Raw genomic sequence first — 27,720 nt, 5'->3', positions numbered from 1 at the left:
CCGCTGGCCAAGGTGGAGTACCAGCAATGCTGTAGCTGCGGAGTCAGAGCACTCTACATACCTTGCCAGTGTGGATGGGGAGTGAGCCAGGGCGCCTGGGGTTGCTTTATTGAATTGTAACTCACAAGTGTAGCCAAGGCCTTAGTGCGGCAGTCATATTTTTACTAGGTTCACCTGGTCTGTCTCTTCACTTCCTACCTAGAACTGTGGGCCTGATCCAGAGATCACTAAAGTAGATGACCATGTTTCTCTTTAGAGCAGGTACCATATCATCTAGCAATAGCAAAACACAATATCTAAACTTCTCTGATATGATCCAGCTTTCCAATAAATGTCAGTTTTCAATGAGTTATGGAAGATGAGCCCTGCGTCAAGGATTAAAGTTATACAACAGTGAGATTTAGAGGAGGCATTTATGTCCTTGTTAGAACAGAGTCCTTAGTTTAGAATTTATGTAGCGAATTAATTAATACGATTCATCCAAAACCTTCTATGGTTCAGAAAGGACAGAAGAGAAAGGAGAGAGGGTCCAGTCCCACAAGATGCTGAGTGTCTCCTGTGAGCTGCTGAATTCCCACTGAACCAAATGGGAGCTGAGAGTACTTAGAATCAAACAGGACTTGGTCTACTTTTTGCTCATACGGCAAAAGGAATTGGAGCAAAAATTTAATTCAGCCAGAGGTTACCATTTCAAAGTTACTTAGTTTGTGAGAGGAAGTTGAAAATCTAGGTTCTCAAACTGGTCCACAGCACATTGATTTTTGCTCTGCATAAAAGTAAAGCAAATGCAAAAAAAGAGGAACAAGTGCATTAGTTCAGATCACAGGTAAAATTCACACCTGCCTAGATGGCCAATATAAGCCCTCAGCATCTGAAGCAGTGTTTTAGTCTCCTAGGGAGCCTAGGCTTCTATATGCTCAGTTAATACAGCTTCAGACATATTAGCCTGCATCTTAACAGGGCTTTTCAACGGTGCCAAAGCTAACTCATCTGAGCAAACATGACTGAAACAGTCTCCTTCCTCCCCATCTTTGTCCATCAGGACCAGGCCATAAGCATACTCTTGTCATAGTATCTTTCCCCAAGCTGAACCTTAGAGTCCAAAAGTTGGGGTACTAGCATGAATTCCTCTAAGCTTAATTACCTGCTTAGATCTGATAAGCTGCCACCGATCAGGAATTCCAGTGCCTGATACACTCTGGTCCCCCCAAAACCTTCCCTGGGGACCCCAAGACCCAAATTACTTGAGTCTTACCACACAGGGAAATAAACCCATTTCCCTCCACTTCTCCTCCCCTCCAGGTGTTCCGTCCCTGGGCTCCTGGAGAGATATACAGATTCAAGCTCCGAGAATCTAAAACAAAGGGATTCCACCCTTCTCCCTCCCTGTTAAGTACAGACTCAATTCCCTTGGGCCTCAACAAGGGGAAAAAAAAATCAGACAGGTCTTAAAAGCAAAACTTTTAATAAAAAAAAAGAATAAAAAAAATTACTGTAAATTCAAAATGAAATATTACAGGGTCTGTCAGCTTCTAGAAACTGAAAAAAAAAAGCCTCCTCCAGCAAAAATACAATTTAAAATACTTCCAGCCAAATACACATTAAACCTCTACCAGCCAGATACACATTTGCAAATAAAGAAAACCAATTAAAAAAACTAAACCGCCTTTCTACTTGCACTTACTACTTGAATAAAAAATTAGAGCCTGTAGTACGTCCAGTCACTCTCAGATCCCAGAAAGAACAAAGCCAAATCCAAAAAACACAAACAAAGGCTTCCGTCCACCAAAATTTAAAAGTATGTTGTCTCCTGATTAGTCCCCTGGTCAGGTGTTTGGTTCCCTGTTTGTTGACCTTTTACCGGTAAAAGAAACATTAACTCTTAACTATCTGTTTATGACAACTCTACCACAGCCCTCATTCACAGTGGTAAGAGCTGCTCTACCCTGAGTTCTGTACATCTCTATGATCATGTCACAAGAAGAACCAGAGCTGACAAATGCCAGAAATAGCAGAAGGGCCAAGGAAAGAATGAGCAGGTAGGAAAAGCTCTCCCCCACCCCCCACTCCCGTTTTTAAGGCATACCAACTGTGGCATGTGAAACTCTTTGACCCGTTTGAGACATATTTTAAAAAGGATGGCAAGTAAATAAAAATAAATGAAAGACAGTAATTTTAAAGACCGGGCATAGTTAGACATTCCATAAGAAGAGCTGCTCAGACTACACTCTTGTTATTAGCCAGTAGTTCTCTCTTTGGTTCTCTTCAAATAAATTATGTTTGGGAGACATTTTTGTAAATTAGTTTCATGGTCTGTCATTTTTGTAAATTAGTTTCATGGTCTGTTTCACTTCCAAGCAAAAGTGGATTAAAATGTTGATCACTTTAGCCCTGGTTAAGCTAGAAACAATGATTTGAACATGAAAAATTAGAAAGTATAATTTAACAATCCTGTATAATTTTCCCCTTTGCTATTAAGAGAAGTAATACAGAGTTTCATTTGCACACAGATAGCACAGACAGAAATGGGAAAAGTTGTGATTAACTCTGCTGTGCCTAGTCATTCAGGCCCGATTACAAATGTATAAGTTTAAAAAATGTTCATTTTATAATTGGACACCATCTTTCGGGGGCATGAAAATTTAATTTTATTTCACTGCTGCTTTCGATTTCTCAGTGGACAGAGTCTGCAGGCCACATTTCATAACGTGCCTTTTCAGTTAGAGGATAAAATATTTATGAAGTGTTTATTTAGTGCACTGATAAAATCCTGCAGATCACCTCTGAATCCTAATAGAAATCTAGCATGCTGGGAGTGCACAGTTAATCTCTGCAATTTAATAAGGGAATTACTGTATCTCTATGTTGAATTTCAAGGCCACATTAGTTGTTTTAATAATCTGAAAAATACAGAAGGAGATTAATGGCACCCAATTTTATCCAGTTTGATTATCGTTAATTCATTAACATGTACAAAATGCTTTAAGGTGCTGGATGGAAGGTGCAAACTGAGGTTACGTTGGGAGTAAAAGATCTGTATTTCCCAGTTGGTTGTGACAGGCTCCTCCATATCAAGGAGCATGAAGACTAGCAGAAGAGGAGCTGTTGGTTAGAGGAGGAGGAACAATAGGAGTGGGGAAATGCACATAACCCAGCAGGACTGGATTAAAGTCTACGCACTATAGGCGCATGCCTAGGATCCTGACTCCTGGAATCATGTGACATTATAGAGTCATGTGTTCCCTGTAAGCTGCACACTTGAGCGGCCGTGGCAGAGAGGTTTAAGTGCTGCGGACAGCCAGCAGCCATATGTTCAGGTGCCCTTCCTCCCTCCAACATTGCGCCGTCCTGCAGCTGCCCCTGGGACCCTCCTGCTGGCTGTGCCGGACTTTCTTAAAGAGACAGTGCATTATTTCTGAGATTGCCCCGTCAGACTCTCTCTTACACACACACACACACACACACTCTTTCTCCCCCTGCCCATGCACCCCATCTCTGCAGAGCAGGGGAGGGGAGACAACAGGGCTCAGATCAGAGCAGGAGAGCTTTCAGTGAGTGCCTTAAAGAGAGAGCACAGGGTTTCTCTCAGAAACTTCCCCAGCGACCAGCACGCGCACACACAGACATACACGGTCTCTGTGTCACACTCACCTCCCAACACATACTTGTATTATTGTTGTTGTTACTTCTTGGTACTTCCTGCAATGCACACATATATTCTCTCTAATTTTATTCTTTCAACATGTGTTATATTAGTGTTTTGACTGATCTATGCATTTCATAATTTTTATTTCTCTTACACTTAAAACGTAATTCTTTGAGTAGTGAGTTCTAAAATGCCTAACCTGTCCTGGCTGGAGTAATTATCCTTATTTAACTTTTTAAAAATATATAATTATATCTAATTTTTTTGTGTCTACTGGTGGCGCACATGCCTCAGTGCACATAACAAAATTTATTCCACACATTGATAAAAAAAATTAGAGGAATATTGATAGTCTATGCGTTTTTTTTTTGTTTTTTTGTTTTTTTTTAAAAGTTTCTAGCACTTATGGTTGCAAAGAAAAAGCTTGAAAAAAATGTGATAGAACTGTAACAGATGTAATGACACCTGCCTGAGGCTGCAGACAGCATGGAACAGTAATTCTGAGAGGGATGAACTGCCCCATGCATCTCAATGGGGGCATTGCTCTGGAGGGCCCTGCCAACACCACCCCAACAGAAGAACAGTGTAATGGGCCCAGCCCAAGTAGATACACCCTGGCTGCTGTGCAAGCCCCCTCCCGTCCCTTCCCCCCTCCCCTCCCCGTGCCTCTTCAGAGTGCAAGGGACGAGGGTGGTGGTGTAAGAAGTGGTTATCTGTGCTGCTCTCGGGGTGGAGGGAGAAGTTACCCTCCTGTCCGGGGGAGATGGAGACCCCAAGATAATGCTCTTGCCTTTCTGGGAGGGATTTCCCAGCCTCTGCCACTCCAAGTGGTGGTGGGATGGGGCATGGCTTGAGACATGGGGTGGTGTGATGTGCCCAGGGCCCTGGCTTGCCTTCATCTAGCCCTGTAACTCTGGATTTGCTCCACAATCCATAGCATACTCCCATGGCTGCAGGTATCTTCTTGAAAAGGACCTTCACACTGGTAACAAGGGTTTGGTTAAGAAAGTTTTATTTGTTTAAAATAAAACTATTATAAATTATCCCTTCTCAGCACACAAAGTGGCCCTCAGGTCATATGTACACCATTTCAATTAAATGTTACTGAAATAAAGAGCAGTAACTACCATTTTCTGTCTTTGTTCAGCAACAACAGAATGGTGGCAAAGATAACAGTTCCTTAAAACCACTGGACCATAATGCACTTCAGATGTCCTCTGCCACCATCTGTTTCCTGTTTTCAAACTATTCCTTTGCCACTTTTTTTTTCTCCAGTTCAGTTTGCAGAGTGGCTTACAGAAGCCTTACATAAAACAATAAATGAGAAGCACAATGATATTCTTAGATATATAGATATAATGAAAATTCAGCTAGTCTAAATTGAGAAATTAAGATGATTAAAGAGCATCTTTTCAAAAACTGCACACATCACTGAGGGAAGTTCTTGCTACACACTGAAAAACTATCAATGTCACCTAAGGATAACAGATGCAATAGCTTGATATAAAGTCCTCTGAAGTCCGTAGAAGTCTTGCCATTGTCATCAGTGGACTTTGCATCAGGCCCAAAGGGAAAACAAATATGGAGGGATTCCTGTACGTTCCTGTGCTTATTACAGGATAACCTTGCATACTACAAACACTAAGGTTATGTAACTGCAAATACTTCCTTATCCAAAAGGTAACTGGCAAGGGTCACCACTGCAACAGAAAAGCCTGACAAGAGGTTTGTATCTGATGGAACGGATCTATCATTGCTCCAAGTAACCAGTGTAAAATCAATCCTTAAACTCTAAAATCAGTGCTGACAGTAAGAAAGTTTTCAATTTGGATCAACTTACATCAAAATAAAAGGGCCTCTTGGAGATAATTTTAATGGGAAATCTCCAAGAATTCTCACCCTGTTCTCTCACTGCCTAGAAATTTCACATCTGTGTTCTAAAACCCACCCCCCTGCAAAGCACATGACAAATCTCAAGCCATCTTGAAAACAGAAAACACTGTTGTAATGATTATCAGCATTTGCTGATGCGCCTATCCTTCTCTACTACCCTGTACAGTCATATAATGACACAGCAGGCAAAGCACATACAAATGCACCCTCGTTTAAAATGTGTACTTGGAAATATATCCTCACCTTGGTAGATACACCTCCACTTTTTGTTTTTTCACAGAGTTAGCCCATTCCTCAATCAACTGGGCTTTGACCAATGGCTCCAGTGTGACTAGTGGAACTTCCTGTCTGGAAAGAACTATCATCATACTTATCTCATCGCCTTCGTATGGTATTTCCAGAACTTGATAGATACCTCCTGCTTCATTGGAGCCATCGCTGAACTCCCCTACAAAAGAGGAATATAATTCCATAATAAGCGTTTCCTTTAAACTTTGTCTTTACTAAAGGAAGTGGGGAAAAATGCACGCTATGCAACACTAGTAATCTATCAGATGTAAATTAAACATAAACATGTACGCTGTATTCAGAAGAAGGCAAAACAACAAACTTTAAATTACTAACCTCATCTTAAGCTTGGGTAAAAATTTCCAAAGAGCCTAAGTAAACTGGCTCACTGACTCTCAATGAAACTTAGGCTCCCAAATGTCTAAATTATATTTTAAAATGAGGCTTAAGCCAGGCCTACACTACAGATTTGTGCTGGCATAGTTATCTGGGTCAGGGCATGAAGTGGTGGGATCCCTAACATAATTATACTGGCAGACATCTGTAGTGCAGATGTAACAAAGGCACTTTTGAAAATTTTAATCTTTGTCTCAATTACTAAGTCTTTCTTAATACTTGATTCCTTGTGATGGTCAATTAAAGTTTGTAAAGTGTTTCTAAGATAATATATAGTATTTAAAAAAGTAGATCCCTCAAGTATCTTAGAATATGATTCAGAAAAAAAACACGCCAGTTAGACTGAACGTGTATCTCAACTTTTGATACTACTTATCACTTAACCAATCCTCCTCTATTACCTTAGTGTCATCATCAAAACAATTCAACTATACACTGCTTACATTTACTTGTCTAGCATTTTCTCTCTCCAGGTGTAGTTACATCCTCATGTGGAGAAAAAAAGATTTACTTAACTTGCTCCATGCTTGGTCTGCCAGAACCCAGATTTGTTACCCTTCTGGGCACCCCTTTTCTCTCACAGTCTGAGGTAGATATGTTTATAAGCAATCCTTTACTCATTATAATTTATGAAATAGGTATACAGAGCACAAGACAGGCTCTTAGTTATATTTTAGAAATCTAAAGCAATAAATAAGTAGGCCAAAAAATTCAGTTTCCCTAAAGCCTAGTAACTTTCAAAGCTGCTTCTGAATAAGATAAGAGATGACACCTTAAACATCAGAACATGATGAAATCAAACTTCAAAATTAAATATTTCATAATTTGATTTAAGGATCTTTACTTTGTATATTTGACACGTGACGTTGACAATTTGTGTTTTAACCATTATAAAGCTTAAACTTATTGATGCTCAATGTCTACTGTCATTAATTATTTACCCCATCATAATTTCCTGCAACTGAAAATTTAAATTGATAAAAAAAGAAAAAAATGCTTAAAAATAAGCTTCAGTATTACCTGTTGAAATTATAAAACAAAATAAAAGATGAATTCTGTCAAGGCAACATTTAACTGACCATGTATGTGTGTGAAGAAATACACAACAAGGGAATGCCAATCAGGTAAAAGCAGCAGAGTCCTGTGGCACCTTATAGACTAACAGACGTATTGGAGCATGAGCTTTCGTGGGTGAATACCCTCTTCATTGGATGCATGTAGGGGAAATTTCCAGGGGCAGGTGTATATGCAAGTAGGTAACTGCATATAGTTTGGCAACCATATACAAACGTGCAGAATTGTGCATGGCTGAATAAGTAGGGCCATATTATTGCTACAATGAGTTAGAGTTATCTGCACTAATTAAGTCAGCTGTCCAGGTCCCAGCTTACCATAATAAAATTCTCCCTGTTGGTACATCATAGGAATCTGTACTTCACTTTCATCATCTTTAGTGAAAGAGAAAGTCCTTGTATTTTCAGGTCTGAATTGCGACTTCCAGTTTCCCTTGAAGTAGACTGCATTGACGAGGGCCAAATGAGTTAGAGCACTGAAATCCCTTGATGAGGTAAAATCTTTGATCATGTCTGTCAGACAGAAAGAAAAAGGAGTGCTTCAAACCGCACGTAAAATTGAATATTCAATCAAAACTCATCCAGCTCGTGAAAGGCAAGAAAATAAAAAATAGCACTAACATAAAATTTCCATTTCAGATTTCCTCAGTAAATTCCAAATTAAATTTCCAGCATTTTCAAAACCTAAATAAATCACAGTGTCGGTATGTAAATCCTTCCTTCAAGTGGCTATCAGTCACTTGTTTCTAAGCATCACATTTAAAATATAGCCCACACTGAAATCTTGAGGAAATGTGAGTCAAATAAAGAAAGTTTCTCCTGGTGCTACGGTACAGTTCACTATTTCCTTCCCAGGGGATCAACTTTTATGGACTTGGGCGGTAATCTAAAGAGACACCTGAAGATGTGCTTAACTTTAAGAACATAAAGAGTCCCATTGAGTGGGGCCTTTAATAGCAATGACATCAAGAGCGGGCAGCACCGTCACTAGGTATTTTAGTGTCTGGAGTGAGCAAGCATATTTGCACACCCTACTGATTCTTTCACTCTCATGCAGGGGTGAAAGTGAGCCGATACGGGCTGGTACTGCATAGGTAGGGTCTGTGCCGGCAGGGCCACTGACAGGAGGCAAAAGGGGCAGGGATGTTGAAGTGCTGCTGCAGCAGTGCTTTAACACTGCTGCCCACCCCGCCCCCCCTTGGTAGCCCTACCAGCAGGGCCACTGACTGGGTGGGGAGAGGGGGAGGCAGCAATGTTAAAGTGCTGCCATGGCAAAGGACCCTGCAGCGCTTTAACATCCCTGCCTCTTTTGACCTCCCCTCAGCTGCCAATGGGCAGGAAGGGGGCAAAGGGAGCAGCTGCCCTGGGGCTGGCCTTTTAAATCACCACTGGAGCCGCAGGCAGCACAGGGCAGGCAGCATGGAAGGGCTAGCTGGGGGATGCTGACCCCCCAGCCCTGCCCCTTCCGCCTGAGGCTCCACCCTTCTGGGAGCCAGCCCCAGCCCCAGAACGGTAAGTGTCTGTAGTTACTTTCACCCCTGCCCCCATCACTTTGCGTCCTGGGCAGTTGCCCAGCCTTGCTTACAGCCCTGAGAGTGGGTCAGGTACTTGGTTTTCACACAGGCAAAGTCCCACATCTTACATCTACTGTAGTCATGAGAGGCTTGTTAGCTGAGCATAGCAGCTGCTATGCTTACACTCCTAAATAAATTATTCCAATCAGAGTGCATTGTCTGTTACCTGATATAGCTGATTGGATACAACTTGTTTCAGTAAAATAATTTTGAGTTTATAACTCTGTAAGAACAGTGACAAAGCTAGTCACTGGATTTAATAATTCATCCCTGATGGATTCCTTACTCCCGTTTATGACCAACATGCTATATAATCGGTTAAAATAAAAAAAAGGCACTCTATCTGGTTATTACTTCTCAATTCATGATTTGTTCATGAGTGTGTTTAGAGTCAAATTCTGCCTCTAGATGCATTTGCAGAAATCCACAGAGCAGCCAATTGGTATCACATTTGTGCATCTGAGGGCAGAATCTGGTTCGTGCTGTCCTGGGAGTAACTGTTTTTGTTTATACTTCAGTTTATTCAGAGCAATGTCCCTTGAGGCAGAAAGATTACCACAGTCAAGAGAACACACACACACGCACGCACGCACATACTCCGTTCCAACATAAAAGCTTGTTTGAATGGGGGGGTGGGGGGGAAGAGAGAAAGACAAAATCTGAAGTCTTTACTTTCCTTGTTGGAAATTTCATTTTCAGTGACATTTTCTAAACAGTTCTTGGTAACACACATTACTGTATATTAGGTTTCTATATAGTGTGGAATATTTTCTTAAGACAGGTATGTCTCATTTATTTTGAACCTTGTTGAGCACATATTACTCAAAGCTTTGAGAGGAGTGTGTTTAACAAGCCATGGATGAAATCCCGACTACCCCCCTGCGGCACTGTTGTGAGGGAGAGGGTCTGCTCTTCCCTCGATAGCAACCAGGCAAGAATGAGCTCTGGTGCTACAGGGACATTAAGCTGAGGGATTACGACTGCCTGTCAGTGCATCAAGGCCTCAGTGGACTGTGGACTGCCAGCTTGGTCAGCACAAAGGATGCTTGTGCAGCAGGCATTAGACAGGTGCTTAAAACATGCCTTCTAAAAAACACAAAAGGTGCACCCAACTGTACATTCACCTATGCCAGGATGATGTGACCTATTGCATGGCTAGTGCTACTTTGTCCCCTCCATTTTTGAGTTTCCAAAAAGCAAGGCAGGATTTTACCTCTGAGGTGCAACACATTCCCAGATACTTTGGCAAAACAGGATGCATTCCAACTGGAGCAAGAGCCAGTACTTTTCCCATTTATGCCACAAAATTTACATATTAAGTAACACATTTCTTCCTATAACAGCTCTACAGCTAGATTCTCAAATATCATGGGGATATGTGTGGTAGAAATTCCGAGAAAGATTCTGAACTTACCTTTAGACTTACAGCGTTGCAACTAAGGACAGAATCTGGCCTCTATTGATAATATTTTAACACCACAAACTAATTTAAGAGACGTAGTGGAAAAAGAATTCGAAAAAATTATTTTCTCTGATCCACAAGTTGGAATACGCTCTGCTTTTATTTGCTCTAAAAGTATGTATGGAACCAAGCAATCAATGGGAGCACCACACAGGCAATGATCAGAATTCAACAGCAAATCTGAGCAAATACATTTGCTTTTTTAGTTTTGCATTTACTGTTTTCTCCAACTAGAGATCTCTGTTCACCTTAGCAGTGATAGTCTTATCAATGGTCAAATTCTGTCTTTGGCAACACTGATATGGCTTCCACTGAAGTCAACAGGGGCTGCATGTGTTCAGATTTTGTCAGTGGATCTGTATATGTCTACCAAAACTGACTTTATATTCCTTAATATATTTGGGCCCGATCCTGAGAGGTAATGAGCACCCACAATTCTCAGTTTTAAGTCATTACTAAGCTCAGGCCAGTAACGCCTTTGAACATATTTTATATTTAGTAATCAACAGTTTTAGAAAGAAAGCATGAAAAAAAATAATTTTCATTAATAAAATACATTTACATTAAATAGAAAATAGAGACTCAAATCACAGAGTGACTGCTAGTAAAATGTCATTATTTGCCAGTAGATACTGCAGTTATTTTCTTATATGTAGAAGAGGAAATGAGAGTCTCTCAGATACTATGGTGTGGTTAGTGATGGCAAAAGCTGATTTTTGAAAGGACTATCATAGTACAGGAAAAAATATAATTGTGCTAAGAACCGATGCTAGAATTGTCTCAGAGAGAAGATACCTTAATCTTAAGTGAGAGAGAAGATGACAGACAAGACAAAGGTCAACCAATACTGACCTACTTCAGCACAACATAACCGAACATTTACAGTAAGAGAGAAATAAAAGAACTACAGAGACTTACTATTTGTATGATTCTCAACCCACTTATTGATGTGGTTAGCTACAGCTGCACTTTGACTAAAGTCTATGTTTTCTACTTCAGCTTTAAAGTATTTTTTCACCAATTGCAAAAATTTGTCACTGATGTGAAATCCATTCTGAATATAGAGGGAGTTGGCAATTGTCATCACGTACTGGCTTTCCTCAGTAGTTGCCATATCAGAAAGGTCCTTCAAGAATGAAAATTCTTCACCTGAAAAGAAAATAAAAGAAAAAGAAAAACATTAAAAGTAGTTTGTTTTCCTTAAGGCTCCCCACTACCAATTCATAATGATATTTTAGCCTCAAGTACAGAAAATCCATTAACATTCTAGAGTTGTTTACTTTTTTTTTTAAAGACTCAGATACAGAAAATGTAAACAAATCAGGAGGTCAACAATAAAAATAAAAAAGCACACACAGTGACCAAGGTAATATACTACATTACACTGACTTGAATGTGCACGTTGTAGACTGTTCCATTTCAGACACTGAAGATGTGAATTAATCTGCATGGCAGGCCACTGTGCAATGACTAGTTTGGGTTTCTACTGTCCACAATAAGCAGCATTAGTGAGCCATTCCCTCAACCCCACACACAACCCTGCCAACTGTAGTGCTTTCATTTGTCCCAACATCAAAATGAATCATTCTGACCTATCCTGAGAAAAAAAAAATTCTCGCATGTTTCCTTCCCAAATGCTCAATGGGTCTTGTATTGTGTCCTAAATGTTAACAATTTGGGGCCCTGAAAAAAAACACCACCCCCTCCTCAAAAAAAAAACAACAACAACGAGTTTCAATGCTAAAGCCCTCCACTGAGAACTCTTCATCAGCGGAACTTAGGTCTAGGGACTTTAAAATTACTTCAGTTAATTTCAGTTGTCAGGACACTTCCCAGGGAAGGAGAAAAGCAGTCTCTTACATAACCAGGAACTCTGACAGTAACAGGTTTCACAGATTAAAAATCCCAGCAACCAGAATTGCTCCTGGAGTCAAATCAGAAGCCAATAAAACATATGGAGAACAAGCGTAGTGAGTTTAATGTGTACTGAACAAAGATTGAAGCAACCTGCTGCTTTCTACAATAGCTGAAGCTTCTGGTTGGTCTTTAGAGATAGCTTCATGTAGAGTGCACTGCAACAACTGAAACAGGAGCTGACAGCTGTGTATACAAAGTAGGTGTCTGAGATCCGAGCATGGCCTGGTTTGAATAACTGGAATACGCTTTCAAATATCAGAGTGTAATTGTCTGTTTTTCATCCCTTAGGGTACATCTACACTACCCGCCGTATCGGCAGGTACTGATTGATCTGTCGGGGATCAATTTATCATATCTAGTGTAGACACAATAAAATCGATCCCCGATCGCTCTGCTGTCAACTCCAGAACTCCACCGCAGCGAGGGGCAGAAGCAGAGTCAATGGGGGAGCGGCAGCAGTCAACTCGCCGCTGTCCTCACAGCCAGGCAAATCAAGATACGTCGACTTCAGCTACACTATTTGCGCAGCTGAAGTTGCGTATCTAAGGTCGACCGCCACCCCCAGTGCAGACCTAGCCTTTGAGGCAAAATTGTAGAACTAGGCAGCAAATATAATCTGCAGGCATCATCTGTGTAGACTCTGCAAAAGGCTATTGAGGCTGCCCTCAAAATGCTGCTCCTCAGAGGCCACCAGGTCCAATGGGTTTTAATAAAGGCCAGAAATTTCACTCACGGGTTTCCAAGCAAACACCTATGTACAGTACCTCTCAGAATCATTATGATCCTTTGATGTGGCGGTCTCTAGCTACAGTCACATTATGGGGTAGTTACATTTACTCAGAGACATGCAGTAAAGTGGAAACACCCAGCAGATTCACTACAAACAACCACCACTAATACCTGTGAACAAAATTTGCCCTTAAGTATGTTCACACAATGATATTGAAGGTACGTAGATGTAACTGGGGGTAAAATTTGATCCTATGTTATTAAGAACAGGTATTTACACACAAAATGATAACGTAGAATATAAGAATTTTTTATAGGTTTATATTTTCTTGTCTATATTTCAACTCACAACGAGTTCATACAATAGATATTATCTGCCCATCTGTTACCAATTTTAAACAGGAGTTTATCTAATGATGCTAAATATTTGCCCCAGTACACCAGCTGTTAAGATTTCTTCTATTCTAAATTTGATCACCTAGTACCATCAAGGAATCACAAAATAGTTATACTAAAAATATTTACATTACACAAATCGCATAAAATTACAGTTTCAAGAAATTCTACTAGTTTTCAAGTGCAACAACTAACAGGTGTTCATACTTTTCCCCTTAAGAAATCGATGAACAAAACCTGGACCTTTCCATGGTTGTTCGATAGGCTCCATCTCTTTCTTTACAACAAAAATACAGAGAGAAACACAATTAGAAGACCTTACCATTTTTCAAGATGTCATATCCCAGGGAATGTCGAATTTCTTTTAAAGTGGATCCATGAGCTCCAAGCTCCACCATCCCCAGAGCAATTGCAATGCTCAGAGGAGAAAATAGAATATTTTCATCTTCCTTGGTGGCCCGCAGCTGATTATAAATGTTCACTGAAAACTCTGCAATAGCTTCATTAGGAAAATTTGTGCTGAAGGCCTTACTTTGCAAAACCAGCAAAGACAACAGTCCAAGGAAGTACATGTCTTGCGAGTTTCAGGTCTGCAAGATAAAATTTGAGAGAGGATGAGTAAACTGCATTTAAGAAATAACAGGCTCCATTCAAGAGGTTGGAGGGAGAGAGGGCACACCACACAGTAAAGCTGATTATATTGTTTTGTACCATGGTTGAAAAAAAAAAATTAGAGAATTTTAACATGCAACGTATTTATTGGGAAAGGGGTAAGGCAGTGTGTGTGTGTTCCAAAGAGATTTCTGTAGCAGGTTATTAAGATAAATATTATATCTATCTATTCTATTTTGTGCCCTTTTACTTTCAAAAGTCACCTGCAGTTCAAAAACTATTCTGATTGTCCATCTCTATTCTAAAAAAGGTCTAGCAACAACTTTCCTTACAAATGGGTTTTATCAATAGTATGTGTATTAAAAATGAAGTTACATGCAGGGCTTTGTCTTTGTCCACCTTGTCAAGGTCCCATTTACTTAGCTAAAATTGTGGCACGTCAGGCCGTGGCTGTGGTGTTAATGAGTTTCTGCAGTTCTGCAACAAAGAAACTTGTTCTTTAGTTGGGAGATCAAAAAAGGCAGACCATCCATGCATTGCTGAGCTTTCTCTTTGCCCTCCAGTGACACTGAAATCAATGTCCAAATCAGTGGAAGATATGTCGTCTCCTACTGAAACTGCTTTGAGTGAGCCCACTGATACCCAGACCAATGGAAACATACAAGGGAGGCTGCTTCGTCACAAAGCATGTGCCACCTTCCTAGAGTGAACTTGAAAGGAAAATAATTTAAAAGGAAATCTGAGTGAAACAAGACCCTTGTTGGTAGCAAAGCAAATAAGAAGGGGTTAGTTTTTCCAGCCAGAATAAACATCCAGCTGGGAATCTTTAGGAGTGGGGTCAGTTAATACAGTGTTTGGCTGGAGTATCCTTTGTCGAGAGTGTCACAAAAGGAGGGAAGAAGAACTCAATAGAACAAGTTCTGGTACTCAGCTCTCTCCATCAATGCACTGCAGGCCCAGCTGAAAATGCTTCAGCAAAGAACAGCGCTGCCAGCTTTCACAATTTTATCATGAGTCTCATGTTTTTCTTAAATCCTCAGCTCTTAATCACATAACTCTATGTGAGAATTTATTTTTTAAATAAAAACTGACAAAGTTTAAGTATCTAATCCTCATGATTGCTGAGAAAAGCTTAGAAACATGACTCAAAAAGGCTCCAAAGCCAGAAGGCAAACACACACTTTTTTTTTTTGGTTAAATCTCATGATTCTTGTAGGGCCTGACTCATGATTTCTGAATGCTTGGGGCTGGCAATGCTGATTAGTTGTTTGCTTAACTATTTCAGGACACTAGGGCTCTTGAAGTCAGTGACCTTAACATAATATTACTTAATATTTATATAGTGCATTTTATCTTCAAAGCACTAAACAAGTGTTATCCAATTAAAACTCACAACACCCCAGAGTGGTAAGCAATTAAGCATTACCACCCCCTTTTCACAGATGAGGAAATAAAGAATTAATCAGCATGCACGTGTTTTGGCTACAACTCTGATGTAGCCATTATTAGTGATCTCCCTCACCGTTAGCCACATACATCACAGATAAGATTTTTGCTTTGCTTTTTCAGTCAGAAACCAAAACACTTTAACTTGTTAACTGCTGTGGCATCCACACGACATTCACAAAAATGAGGCCTTACTGATAAACTAAAGGAGCTCATGCATATTAGCCAGGCATTGTTTTATGGATCCATATTCTTTTTTGCTTATAAATTTGTATGGACCTTGTCCCATCCTCTAGCTTTCAATAAAGTCCCCCCAAAATGGAATTTAACTGTATGTCTCTTATTCCTTCTTATCAAGGTATCAAGAAAGCCCGCAGTGGAGATTTTTACTTCATTAGTTTTTGCTTTATGTAAAACAAATCATCTGGGTCTAGAGCCCTGTCAGCTTTGACTGTTGCTAATGGCTTGACTACGTACTTTAGCATAATCATAAGACCCTCTAAGATTTCTTGGTCTCCCTTTGGAAAACGTCTCCCAGTCTTTGAGGCACGACCTTCACTATTTCTTTCAAGAACACTGACGCAATGAATTCATTCTGTTCCAAACTAACAACAACTTTATCCGTCACTAGCTTCCCACTTATCTTCCTTAATAACACTAAAGATTTCTTATCTGCCTGCTGGCTACCCAGCAATTTTAGGAATTTAATCTTTTTCATACTATATAAATCTAATAGGTTGAACATGACTGCCTTTGCTAGTTGGGACATTTAAGGCTTCCTTCTCAACGGACGTGTGTGTAGGCTATTTTATATTATTACAAGAGCACCTAGAAACTCCAAACAGAAGGGCCCCATTTTGCAAGGCATTGTACAAACATTTAGTAAGAGACACTCCTTCACCGTGAAGAATTTATAAGCTAAACAGCCAGGACAGACAAAGAATGGGAGGAAGGCAGCATGATCTTCATTTTACAGCTGGGGAACTGATGCACAAAGAGATTAAGTGACTTGTCCAAAATCACACAGGAAGTCTGCAGAGACAGGAATTTAATCCAGATCTCCTGAATCCCAGTCCAAAGCCTTAAAACAGATGTCCATCACCCTTCTCCAAAGATGGGTCCAAAACAACACCCTGCCTTTCTGAGCTTTCCCCCAGATTTGGGAAAGATCATATAATGATTAAAATAAAAACTTCATATGCTCTGCTGTATGGGGGTGGACTTAAGCACATATTTAAGTGCTTTGCCACATCAAGACTGTAATTTTAACTCATGCCAGCTTGCTCTGAAAACTGAAAGGGGTACTTAGTTTGATGCACATTGCATCATCTTATCCGTCATTTCAAAAAAGCTTTTCAATTACTTCTGGTTGTGAAGATAGCTATTCAACACTCTGATCAACAGCCTGCTATGTGCGCTACAGCCAGATAGGCTATAACAATAGCAGAAAGGGAGATGAACACATCTTATACAGAGAAAACTTCAATGGCTAGTTTGGACCATTTAAATGCTAATATTTTTAATCAGGTTTATGCAATACACACATGCCCAACACCACCTCTTTTCCTTTTACAAAAATCCCACACACCTCAGATCTTAAACTTTTAAAATATATATTAGTTGTTTTGCTAATCAGAGCAAAGTTAAACCTGAAGAAAGATAACAGAGATTGAAAACTGATTCAGGCCTCAATTCAGGTAAGCATCCCTATTCAGTGAAACACTCATGTACATGCTTAACTTTAAGTTTGTGCTTATGGCCCATTGACATCAATGCTTAAAATTAAGCTATGATAATACAGATAACTATAACAACAAAACCCAGACCCCTCCATCAGCAAGGTCAATAGAGCATCAGGCAGGTACAAGGGTCTGAGAGGTTCTCAATACAAGACTGGGCTTTAGTCTCTTTGCAACTTGGCAAATGATTTATAATCAAGTTCTTCCTTCCTTTAATACATTTCTATCCCCAAATATTTGGGGCAATTGTTTTTAATACGATGATTTGCTGGTTATCTATTTGCATCCACTATTTCTTGTTTATAACTCACATTGTATATGCCTAATTCATACAGTACAATTCTCATCTCCCTCCTAAAAATATTTCAGTAATCCACACTGGAGAATAGTGCCTTTACAGAGGAATAATTACGTATGAAATTTTGGGGGCAGCATATATTCTCAAACACCCAGCAGTTACATGACTATGCAAAAAATGAATAGGATCCCATGAACCATGGTGAAACAAACTCGCTCCTTTTAAACATGCGTATATTTGAAAATTGAATTTTTTAAACGTGCTCAACCAGCCCTACTATTTTCTTTGCTTGTCTACATCAGAAAGTTGCAGCGCTGGTGAGGGAGTTACAGCGCTGCAACTTAGGAGGTGTACACATCTGCAGGGCACCACCAGCGCTGCAACTCCCTGTTTGCAGCGCTGGCCGTACTCCCGTTTTGTCTCGGGTGTAGAGGATCCAGCGCTGGTGATCCAGCGCTGGTAATCAAGTATAGTCACTTACCAGCGCTTTTCTTGACCTCCGTGGAATAAGCAGGTATCCCAGCATACCTGAGGAAGCCTCTGGTAATCAAGCTGGTCTCCTTCCCCGGCTTGCTCTCGTGTTCCCCGAACCCCGAGCAAGCAGGTCTCCTTCCCTGAGGTTTGCAGGGGGGTTCCGGGAACGCGAGAGCAAACCGGGAAAGGAGACCAGCTTCGCCGCGGTTTGCTCTCGCGTTCCGCGAACCACCCTGCAAACCGCAGGGAAGGAGACCTGCTTGTTCGGGGAACGCGAGAGCAAACCGCGGCGAAGCTGGTCTCCTTCCCCGGTTTGCTCTCGCGTTCGCCGAACCCCCGAGCAAGCAGGTCTCCTTCCCTGCGGTTTGCAGGGGGGTTCGCGGAACGCGAGAGCAAACCGCGGCGAAGCTGGTCTCCTTCCCCGGTTTGCTCTCGCGTTCGCCGAACCCCCGAGCAAGCAGGTCTCCTTCCCTGCGGTTTGCAGGGGGGTTCGCGGAACGCGAGAGCAAACCGCTACGAAGCTGGTCTCCTTCCCCCGTTTGCTCTCGCCTTCCCCAAAACCCCTTGAAGCCGCCCAACAGCGCTGCAGTGTGGCCACATCTAACACCACTTGCAGCGCTGGTTGCTGTAAGTGTGGCCACTCTGCAGCGCTGGCCCTATACAGCTGTACTAATACAGCTGTAACAACCAGCGCTGCAAAATTTTAGATGTAGACATGGCCTAAGTTTATTAATATAGTCAGTGTTCTAGCCAGGGAAACAGTATCTTGTTCTTTTTCACCCCAAATACACTTTTTTCTTTTAAAAAAGTTCTTCTGCAAAAGACCTATAGTATTTACTAGAAAGTTATTTATTTATTATTTTATTAATTATTTAATAGAAAATTATCACCTTTCTGTAAGTATTTTGGGCAAGCCAATAAAATTTAACAGAGAATTTTATCCCTGCTACAGAATTATATAGAGTGGTTCAAGATTTAGAAAGTGTATCGCTCTAAAAGCCTACTGAATGTAAGAGTAGTTTCTGTAGAACCATAGTGGCCTTCATCACTGTTAAAAAACAATAAGCCTTTCCATCATAATGAATCTGTTATTTGAGACAGCTGTCTTTTCCTTATGAACATTACAGAAAGAGGTGTTTATTTTTTCCCCAAAAAATTATATTTAATCAATTAACACACAAGAATCCAGCATACTCCTTTTATTATTTCAGTTCCAAAGCAGGAGCCATCACCTACTTTTCTAAAGGACTGGAGTTGGAACCTGCCTTCAGTGGAGGAAGCCAGAGAGATTTCTTTAGCAGATGAGCCAGGAAGCACAGAAGGTGGGTAGCTCATGGGGTGGCCTCAGTGTTCCAAGTGATGGGGTCTATGAAGTTTGCAGTGATTTTGTAGTTTTGTTGGGTCCAGGATATGAGACACGCAAAATGGGTAAAGCAATATCTTTCATTGGATCAACTTCTGTTGATGAAGGAGAAACATCTGATCTCCACAGAATTCTTTTTGAGGCTGGAAAGAGGCCTTCAGATTCTGAAATCCTTTTACTTCTAATAATTCAGATGTTGCCAGGTGGAATGGCCACCCTCAGCTTCCTCACAAAACATGTTATGTGAGATCCTGATGATTCAAACTCATGTCTCTTGTTGTACCAGAAATTAAGATACTACACAAGAAAAATCACCACAGCGTGTCACCTAAAAATAAAATGTCTCTTTCTCCTTCATGTTTATTTTTGATAAATGACTTGATTACAGCTTGACATTCACCTAACATTAACAAACAATTACCTGTGGCAACATTCTGCTCTAGTGACATTTTTCTGTTAATTACCATAGGGTAGCTCAACTTTGAGTATTCACAGTGACCAAAAAATGTTAGCACATACTTGGATTAACCAGATTATTATTTGTATTTCATCAGCACCACATTGTGTTAGGCACTGTATTAACGTGGTAAGAGAGTCTTTCCCCCACAGAGCTTATAATCTCAACAGACAAGGATGGGAGTGGAAACAGGTACAGAAAGGTGATGTGAGTTGCCCAAAGTCTCACAACAGATCAGTGGCAGAGCTGGAAATAGACCTCATGTCTCCTGAGTTCCTGTCCAGTGCCCTATCCGCAGGGCTATGCTGCCGCGGGACATGTCAAACACTCAGCCCCTTCTGTAAATTCTTCTTAACCCCATCCATGTGTTTCTTTCCCTCTTTCACCAGGAATTTCCAGTGCTCTACAAAAATTAAATCCTAGCTTTACCACTGTCAAACCACTGTACCAGGTCTATTTGGCAAACCTGATGCCAATTGTCCAAGATGGTCTGGTTTTCATGAATTTCAGTAAAACACATCAGCAGAGAAGTTAGAAGGATCTGAGGCTTGGGAAAAAAGGATTTTAAAAAAGTCTTAAAGAAAAGTTTTTTAAAAAAGTGTGCAAACTTGCAGAAAACTTCTTCAATTAAACATTTTTTGATACCATCTCTTTCAGTTCACGGTTTCATTTAATATTTTTTCCTATTAAGCCATTACAATAACATTTTTGCATCTATATTAGGTGTCTCTAATGTACCCACTTCTGTTCCTGCTAGGCACTGTGGACACCACCTATTGCACAAGATGATTCAATAGATTAGAAGATTCAGTACTAAGAACGAAGCACTTCATCTTTCATCTCTAGGTCTCCACATTCCAAGTCTTCCTCCTCTCTCCTCCAAAACCTGTGAAATGGGAATGAGAAGTATTTATATGCCTCACTAGGAGGTTTTAAGCCATAACTATCACTTAGACTTTGTCTGAAGATGGAAAATGCTATGTAAGTGCAATCCACTGGTGAGTGTGTGTTACAGTACCCCTCTGTGCATAATTTAGAGCAGTGGTTCTCAAACTTTTTTTTTTCCACAGACCACTTGAAAATTGCTTAGGGTCTCGGTGGACTACTTAATGATCTTTCCAAATGCTGTTTGTACCGTTAGCTAACTATTGTAAAGCGCTTTGGATAAAAGTGCTATATAAAAAAAACCCCTTAATAATAACTAACTTTTTTTGTTCTACAAATAAAAGCACACAACTCATATTTTAATTTCAGCAGCCTTACCTTTCTAATGTGATGGATGCGCCCTCTCTCCCCCACCGCAGCAGCCACAGAGCTGAGGCTGGGAAGGAGGGCCATTTCTCCACAACATCCATAGCCCTGGAGCTGGGGAAAGTCGCCTCTTTCTCTGGTCACCACAGCCCTGCACATCCCAAATTCCCCCACCCTTTCTTCTCACCCCACTGCCCCCTCCCACCTACACCGTATTCCCCCCAAGGCCACCACCTCACCTGTGTGGCTCCACTAATTAGGTGGGTGGCCTTTCATTCTTTCATGTGCGACTGCCCAAGGCGCACACCTTAGAGGGAACTATCCACTAACCACCTGAATGGAGCTCACGGACCACTAGTGGTCCATGGACCACAGTTTGAAAACCTCTGATCTAGAAGATATGGGTTTGCAACAGCTCCAGCTAAACAGACTTGGCTCCATAGCTCAAGCTGTAGCGCTCACGCTTTTTAGAGGTCCCAGGTTCAATCCCTAATACACTGAACAGGATAGTGGCTGTCATATAATTTCTATGTAGTATCAAGCCCTTAGTTCCCAAAATACTGGGAAAGATCTGCAGAGTGATAGCAAAGGGGCTTCGCTTAGAGAGAAACATATCCTGTCTGCTCTGTATCCTAGCATAAAATTCTCTCTACACAGACCAGCATATTAAGGTCCCCATCCCTTCCTAAAACACACTAAATCATGGAAGTGTGAGACTGGAAGGGACCTCAGTAGGCCATCTGCATCTTAGCCAATGCAGGACTACGCAATAACTAGACGATCCCTCCCTAGGCAATTTGTTCCAGTGCTTAACCACCCGGACAGGAAGTTTTGCCTAAAGTCCGACTTAAACCTCCCTTGCTGTAACTTAAGCTCATTGCTTCTTGTCCTATCTTTAGAGGCTAATGAGAACAATTTTTCACTCTTCTCCTTGTTACAACCTTTTATGTACTTGAAACTTATTGTATCCCCCCCCCATCTTCTCTTCTCTAGACAAAATCAATTTTTTTTCAATCTTTCCTCATAGGTCATGTTTTCTGAAGTTTAATCATTTTTGTTGCTCTTCTCTGGATTTTCTCCAATTTATCCACATCTTTCCTGAATGTGGTGCCCAGAACTGAACACAATACAAGACCACATCTTTAGTAGAGTTGGCTTGCAACACAAACCGTGAGCCACATAATTTTATTGTATTTTATTCCCAAGGGACCACTCCAGGAGAGATGTTATGGAATCGCTAACTGCGGGTTGTTAAATCAGTCTGGGAATTTGGACTAGTTCACCGTAAAATGAAACCCTGATCTTCCCCCAACGGCATATTATTTTCCCCTCTGAAATTTACTTCCATATATTCTTGTTCATCTAATTTCCTCCAATATGTCGAGTTACTCGAGAAAGCTCATCCCACAGTGGATCATGTCAAAAGAGGATCACGCTGAACTCAACCTTAGTGCAGCCAATGGGAAACTCAGTTTCCCCCAATGTTTCTTCTGGACAATTTTTAGAAAGCTTCTGTGAATAGAAAGATCCTACTGCTTCAAAGTATTCCCTGCAAACCCTCACAGCAGATGAGGGTAGCAGGTATTTAGGAGTGGCTTTCCCTTACCCTGCCCCTTGGCTGGAGCACCTTCAGTTTTGTTCCTGTATGGCAACAGGGTGGGGGGTGTAAAGTCTAGTCTAAATGGTGTAAACAGAGCTGTGACTGGGTCAGGGGATGGGACAGAGGATTGCACTCCCTGAACACAAGGCTGGCACTAGTAACCAGCCAAACAGGGCCTGAGAGGCAGAATCAAAGTGCCCACTCTACACTGTTTGGCTACACTACACAGCCCATTGTACATACCATTAAAGAGACACTCAAGTGACCTAGCACGGCCTGCAAGCCAAGATTTTTCTGAAAGGAATTATGCCTCCTGCAGCTCCCACCAGGGTGGTGAAATATAAATTGCTTTCTGAAGCATCAAGAAAAATCAGATTCCAAAACAAAGGAGGAATGAGCAGAACAAAAGTGTATACAAAGTGTCAAACTCTAATCTTCTGCATGCCCAGACAGGTTTAAAAAATGCAGTCCTTTGTTTGCCTGGTCACACATTCAGTACACTTATTAATTTTATAAACAAATTATCCTTATGACTTTTCAAAGAAAGTAACTTTCCAGAATAAACCCATGATCCTTTCCCTCAATTCCCTGGTACACAGGGATTAGACAAGAATCGTCATTTTATAGATCACACTTAGCTACTTGCAAGCAAAACAACACTCGGGGAGTGGGGAGCAGGAAGCATCAGCAGCTTTTCATTTCTGATCTGCAGAACAGAACTTTAGACAACAGCTAGGGGAAGTATGTGCGTGCAGGAGACAGAACTGACTGTGTTCGCTTGTTCAGAGAGGAATAAATAAGGGATAGACGCACAAGTTTGACAGAATTGCTTTTGTGCTACAAGATGTTCTCAATTAACTTGCTGTCCAAACACAGGGAGACTGACTGACAAAAAGACTGTTAGAGGGGATTCTGGTGGAGCTGCACTTGCGGTGGTGAGGTTTTTTGTTTGCTATGTAGAGCAGTGTCAATCCAGGGTTCCAACTCAGGCTCAAACCTAAATTCTCTTCTTTCGACACACAAATCATGCTAACCCACGGCTCGGATCCAGTGTCCCAAGAACCCCAGAGGGGTGGAGGGTTAAAGCTTGGATCGAGCCAGGATCCAAGATTCACGCCCTCTTGCTTACCAGTGTAGATGCACCCCAATGAGTTTGCCAAAAATATACCACAATCCCACAGGCCAACTTTCTTTGTCCTCTGGACTGTCAAGATTTTCCTATACTTCACCACGAACATACCCTCCCTCCTGCACTGCCCTGTCTGCCCCTAGCCTCCCTTCCTGCAGTGCCCCCTTCCCTTTCTATTGTCTTTTTGTTTAAGTAATCCCCGCTCAACTAAATTCCACATACACACCCAAAAACCCAACCTCCTCCCCTCCTCCTCCCCCCCTCAACAACATATCATGGATTTAACGTTACATTAGCATTATCCCTGGTCGTTTTGTTCACTCTGTGATACTTCTTTCCCCTGCTCTTTGCCAGTCCTGTCTACTCAGATGTAAGATCTTCAGAGTGAGGACTGTCCACGTCTGTGTTTCTACAGCACCTAGAATAGGGCCTTCATTTCAGTTGGTCTATAGGCTTACTGTAATTAATAAATAATCATATACTATGGCAGGGCAAAGCAACCAGGCAAAAAGTGGGGTGGGGGTGGGAAAAGGAGGTAGTGCTAAAGCAAACCTTTAAAAGTAGTGGTTTTCAACCGGGGGGGTATGCATACCCCGGAGACTACGCAGAGGTCTGTCAGGGGTACATCAAATCATCTAGGTATTTGCCTAGTTTACAACAGGCTACCTAAAAAGCAGTAGCGAAGTACAAACTAAAATTTCATACAGACTATGACTTGTTTATACTACTCTATATACTGTGTGTGTGAGAGAGAGAGAGAGAGAGAGAGAGAGACAGATATCTATCTCACACACACACACAGAAATGCAAGTATAATATTTATACACCAATTGAGTTATTTTATAATTATATGGTAAAAATGAGAAAGTAAGCAATTTTTCAGTAATAGTGTGTTATGACACTTTCGTATGTTTATGTCTGATATTGTAAGCAAGTAGATTTTAAATTAGGTGAAACTTGGAGGCACACAAGACAAAGACTCTTGAAAAGGATATAGTAGCCTGGAAAGGTTGAGAGCCACTGCTTTAAAGGCCAGATTTTTAAATAAAAATTAGAAGCATGGGGCATCCAGGAGAACTATGTCTGAGGGGGAGCGACAGTAGCCAGTTGCCAATAAAGTTACCAGATACCCCTATTCTTAACACTGCAAGAGTTGCATTAAGAAGTCTGTAAGATAGCTTGGTTGCTACAAAAGTGATGGATGCTGTGATTCCAATCCCCTCCTGCTCAAAGGTTTCCATAACTTGTGATATTCTTACCATGGCTTTCCCCTAATTTATCATGACAACCCTGCAAAATTGCTCACCCATGTAGCCCCTATTACTGTGTTCCATCAGTAGCATTTTAGTGACCGTTATACTCTGGTTGCACATAGCCAGTGAGTCAGCTGATTCACGATATACACATTTGTTTGACTTGCACATTTGCAAGAACTGACTATTCAGGAGAGTTTAATATAGTTATATAGGCTTATTATCTTGTCACGGAGTTGCTGTGGACAGATGTCAAGCATCAAACTTGTTTGAGTCAGTATGTTTGCCTTACCAATGTGCAATTACATTTATATTTTAATCTCCATGAACATTAATAATAAAGTCATGACATTTTAACACCAGCTGTTGATTCACAGAGTCACTGCCTTCTGAAGCAGGAAACCCTGAGGTCAATTTCATTTTGTCTGCTGTTCTGTACACCTCATAGAAATATTACAAAAGCGACAGCAAAGTTATTTCAAAGACGATGGGACATTAGCTATTAGAGCCAATGCACATGGAACTAAATCAAAAAGAAAAAAAAGTCCTTCTAAAGATAACATTTTAGAGATATCACAAGGTTTGAGATTTTTTTTTTTTTTTTTTTGGTATCAGGCACTCTATTTCAGGATGTGTGATTGCCTCAGCCATAAACCTGCTAGGGATGAATGGAAAGTTCCATTTAAAGAAAAAAATGCAAAAGGTTTTGTTTTTTTTTTTTTAAATCATCTTCCAAAATGGGGCTCAATCCTGCAGGGTAGTTTGCACTTGGTCCCCCAAAAGCAGCTAACCAAATCAGATAGAATTGAGGGAATATGAAGTTCGAATAAGCTAACAATTAATCCAACAATAATACTTCCTCCTCCATAAGAGAGTGTTGTGGTGCTGTGGCCAAAAGACACAAGCCTGGATAGCCTATAGTTACAGTAGACACCTAAATTGATATTCAGGCACTTAGAGAGAAGTGGCCTCATTTTCACAGCTGCCAACTTCCGTGGGTTGTATCAGTTAAGTGAACCTGTTTATATACAGCTTATGAATGCTGTATCTATTTGAAACGACAACCTCCATTTTGCCTCCTGAACACCATTTTGATTATAAGACTGTAGAGATCCTTCACCTGGGCTCTGTACCTTCCATATTGAGCTGAAATGCACAGGAGGCGTCAAGAGAAATTCTTGCACCGAGAAGAGGGCTAACAGTGGAGGCTATTAAACCCTGATGATTGTCCATTAAAACAAAGACGCCCGCTGGATAAAGAGGTGGCTACTGCCCAGTGTGAACCAGTTTTTCAAGTTTAGACTCCAAATCGATGATGCCCAAGTTACAGACCACCTGACAATTGACTTGGATCACCAGATGGGGCTTGAGGCTAATCAGTGCAATCATCTGATGGGTTAGTGGAAGTTTTTCGAAGGTAGGTTCTGTCATTGGCCATTTGTAGAAAAATGACCAGAAAAAGAAGGCAGGTGTATGCAGGAGGAGAAAAGGGACAAAATCCTGAACTCCCTAACATACTCAGCTCCTACCTCCATGGGAAGAAAGACTGATCATTTTAGAAATCCTTCTGCAAAGTCTAGATCTACTTGTTTCGACTATCATTTGTCCCCCAAAGGATAAACTGTAAACCGGAGTAAATACAACTGTAAACCAGAGTAGCCTCCAGAAGGTCCTAAGTTTGCCACTTCTCCAGATTTCCCCAGGATAGTCCCTTCTTTGATGTAGCTGTCCTGGGAAATCTATAAAGGTGCTCAGTACACACTGCCGGCTGTCTAGCTTTATGGCTCAGGATCATCCCAGATATTCTTTTTTGTACCTCAGAGATGGCAGCCCCAGTGAGTCCCCCGAGATACCCACAAACATAACAGATTTTCAAGAGACAACCCCTTGCTTTTTTCTATGGGTAGGTGAGTGCAGTACCCTCCCCACAATGGGCTGATCTGGGGAAGACTCCTCAAAGGAAGCATGAAGATGTGAGGGGTTGAACAACACTGGGTCAAATAATTTTCCATCAGAAGCAGCAATGAGTTCTTAATTTTTATTGTTAAAGAAACTCCACAAGTTAAGAATATCTTCCCCTCTGCTCTCAGACATATCACAGATTCCATCATTTAAACAAGTCACACATTTTGTATTCGACTGTGAAATTTGATAGATCAGAGCGATCCCAGAAGCTAACTCCCAATCGTCATTTAATTAAAAGGGCAGTAGCTAAGTTTCACCATACGCAGTTGCCAGATGGAATCACTGCAGTTTAAGTCTAAAGGCGATGTAATCACATGTACTGAAGCATGCTTTTGTAAGTGATGAAAGCTGTCACTTATGCTACAGAAATTGCTGTAATGCCTTCTGATATTACAGTATCAGCAGAATATAAAAGTATCAAGTAAGACCTGAAAAAGAGCTCTGTGTAAGCTTGAAAGCTTGTCTCTCTCACCAACAGAAGCTGGTCCAATAAAAGATATTACCTCATCCACCTGGTCTCTTATTTTGTGAAGGCATTTACAGCTGATAAACTTTGAAAACAAAGATCAAAGCGCATACACAAACTCAACAACAAGAGACTTAAAACTCCATTTGTACCTATATAGAGTGTCCCAAAGTACTTCACAGTGATGAACTACATGCTAAGAGCATAGTGGGAAATTCCTGGGCACACATCAGCTATTATGTGTTAAACAAGCTGATAGCTGATTTTGAGTATCAAGAATTGGAAGACTAAAG

At 41.0% G+C, this 27,720-nt stretch overlaps 1 protein-coding gene across 2 annotated transcripts in view; it reads right to left on the bottom strand.

Annotated features, from left to right (window-relative positions):
• The window catches only part of SERPINI1 (serpin family I member 1), an 83,590-nt gene that overhangs the window by 28,563 nt on the left and 27,307 nt on the right, over positions 1–27,720 (bottom strand). For both annotated transcript variants that reach the window (XM_050966056.1, XM_050966055.1), the window contains exons 2-5: positions 13,697–13,964; positions 11,251–11,481; positions 7,615–7,809; positions 5,783–5,987 (exon numbers count right to left, since the gene is read on the bottom strand). In XM_050966056.1, the coding sequence (XP_050822013.1) occupies positions 5,783–5,987; positions 7,615–7,809; positions 11,251–11,481; positions 13,697–13,946 (881 nt within the window). In that variant the 5' untranslated portion in view covers positions 13,947–13,964. The remainder of the gene's footprint in view (positions 1–5,782; positions 5,988–7,614; positions 7,810–11,250; positions 11,482–13,696; positions 13,965–27,720) is intronic.

Source organism: Gopherus flavomarginatus, chromosome 8 (assembly GCF_025201925.1).
Source record: "Gopherus flavomarginatus isolate rGopFla2 chromosome 8, rGopFla2.mat.asm, whole genome shotgun sequence".
Taxonomy (NCBI): Eukaryota; Metazoa; Chordata; order Testudines; family Testudinidae; genus Gopherus; species Gopherus flavomarginatus.
This window is presented reverse-complemented; position numbering and strand designations above follow the sequence as displayed.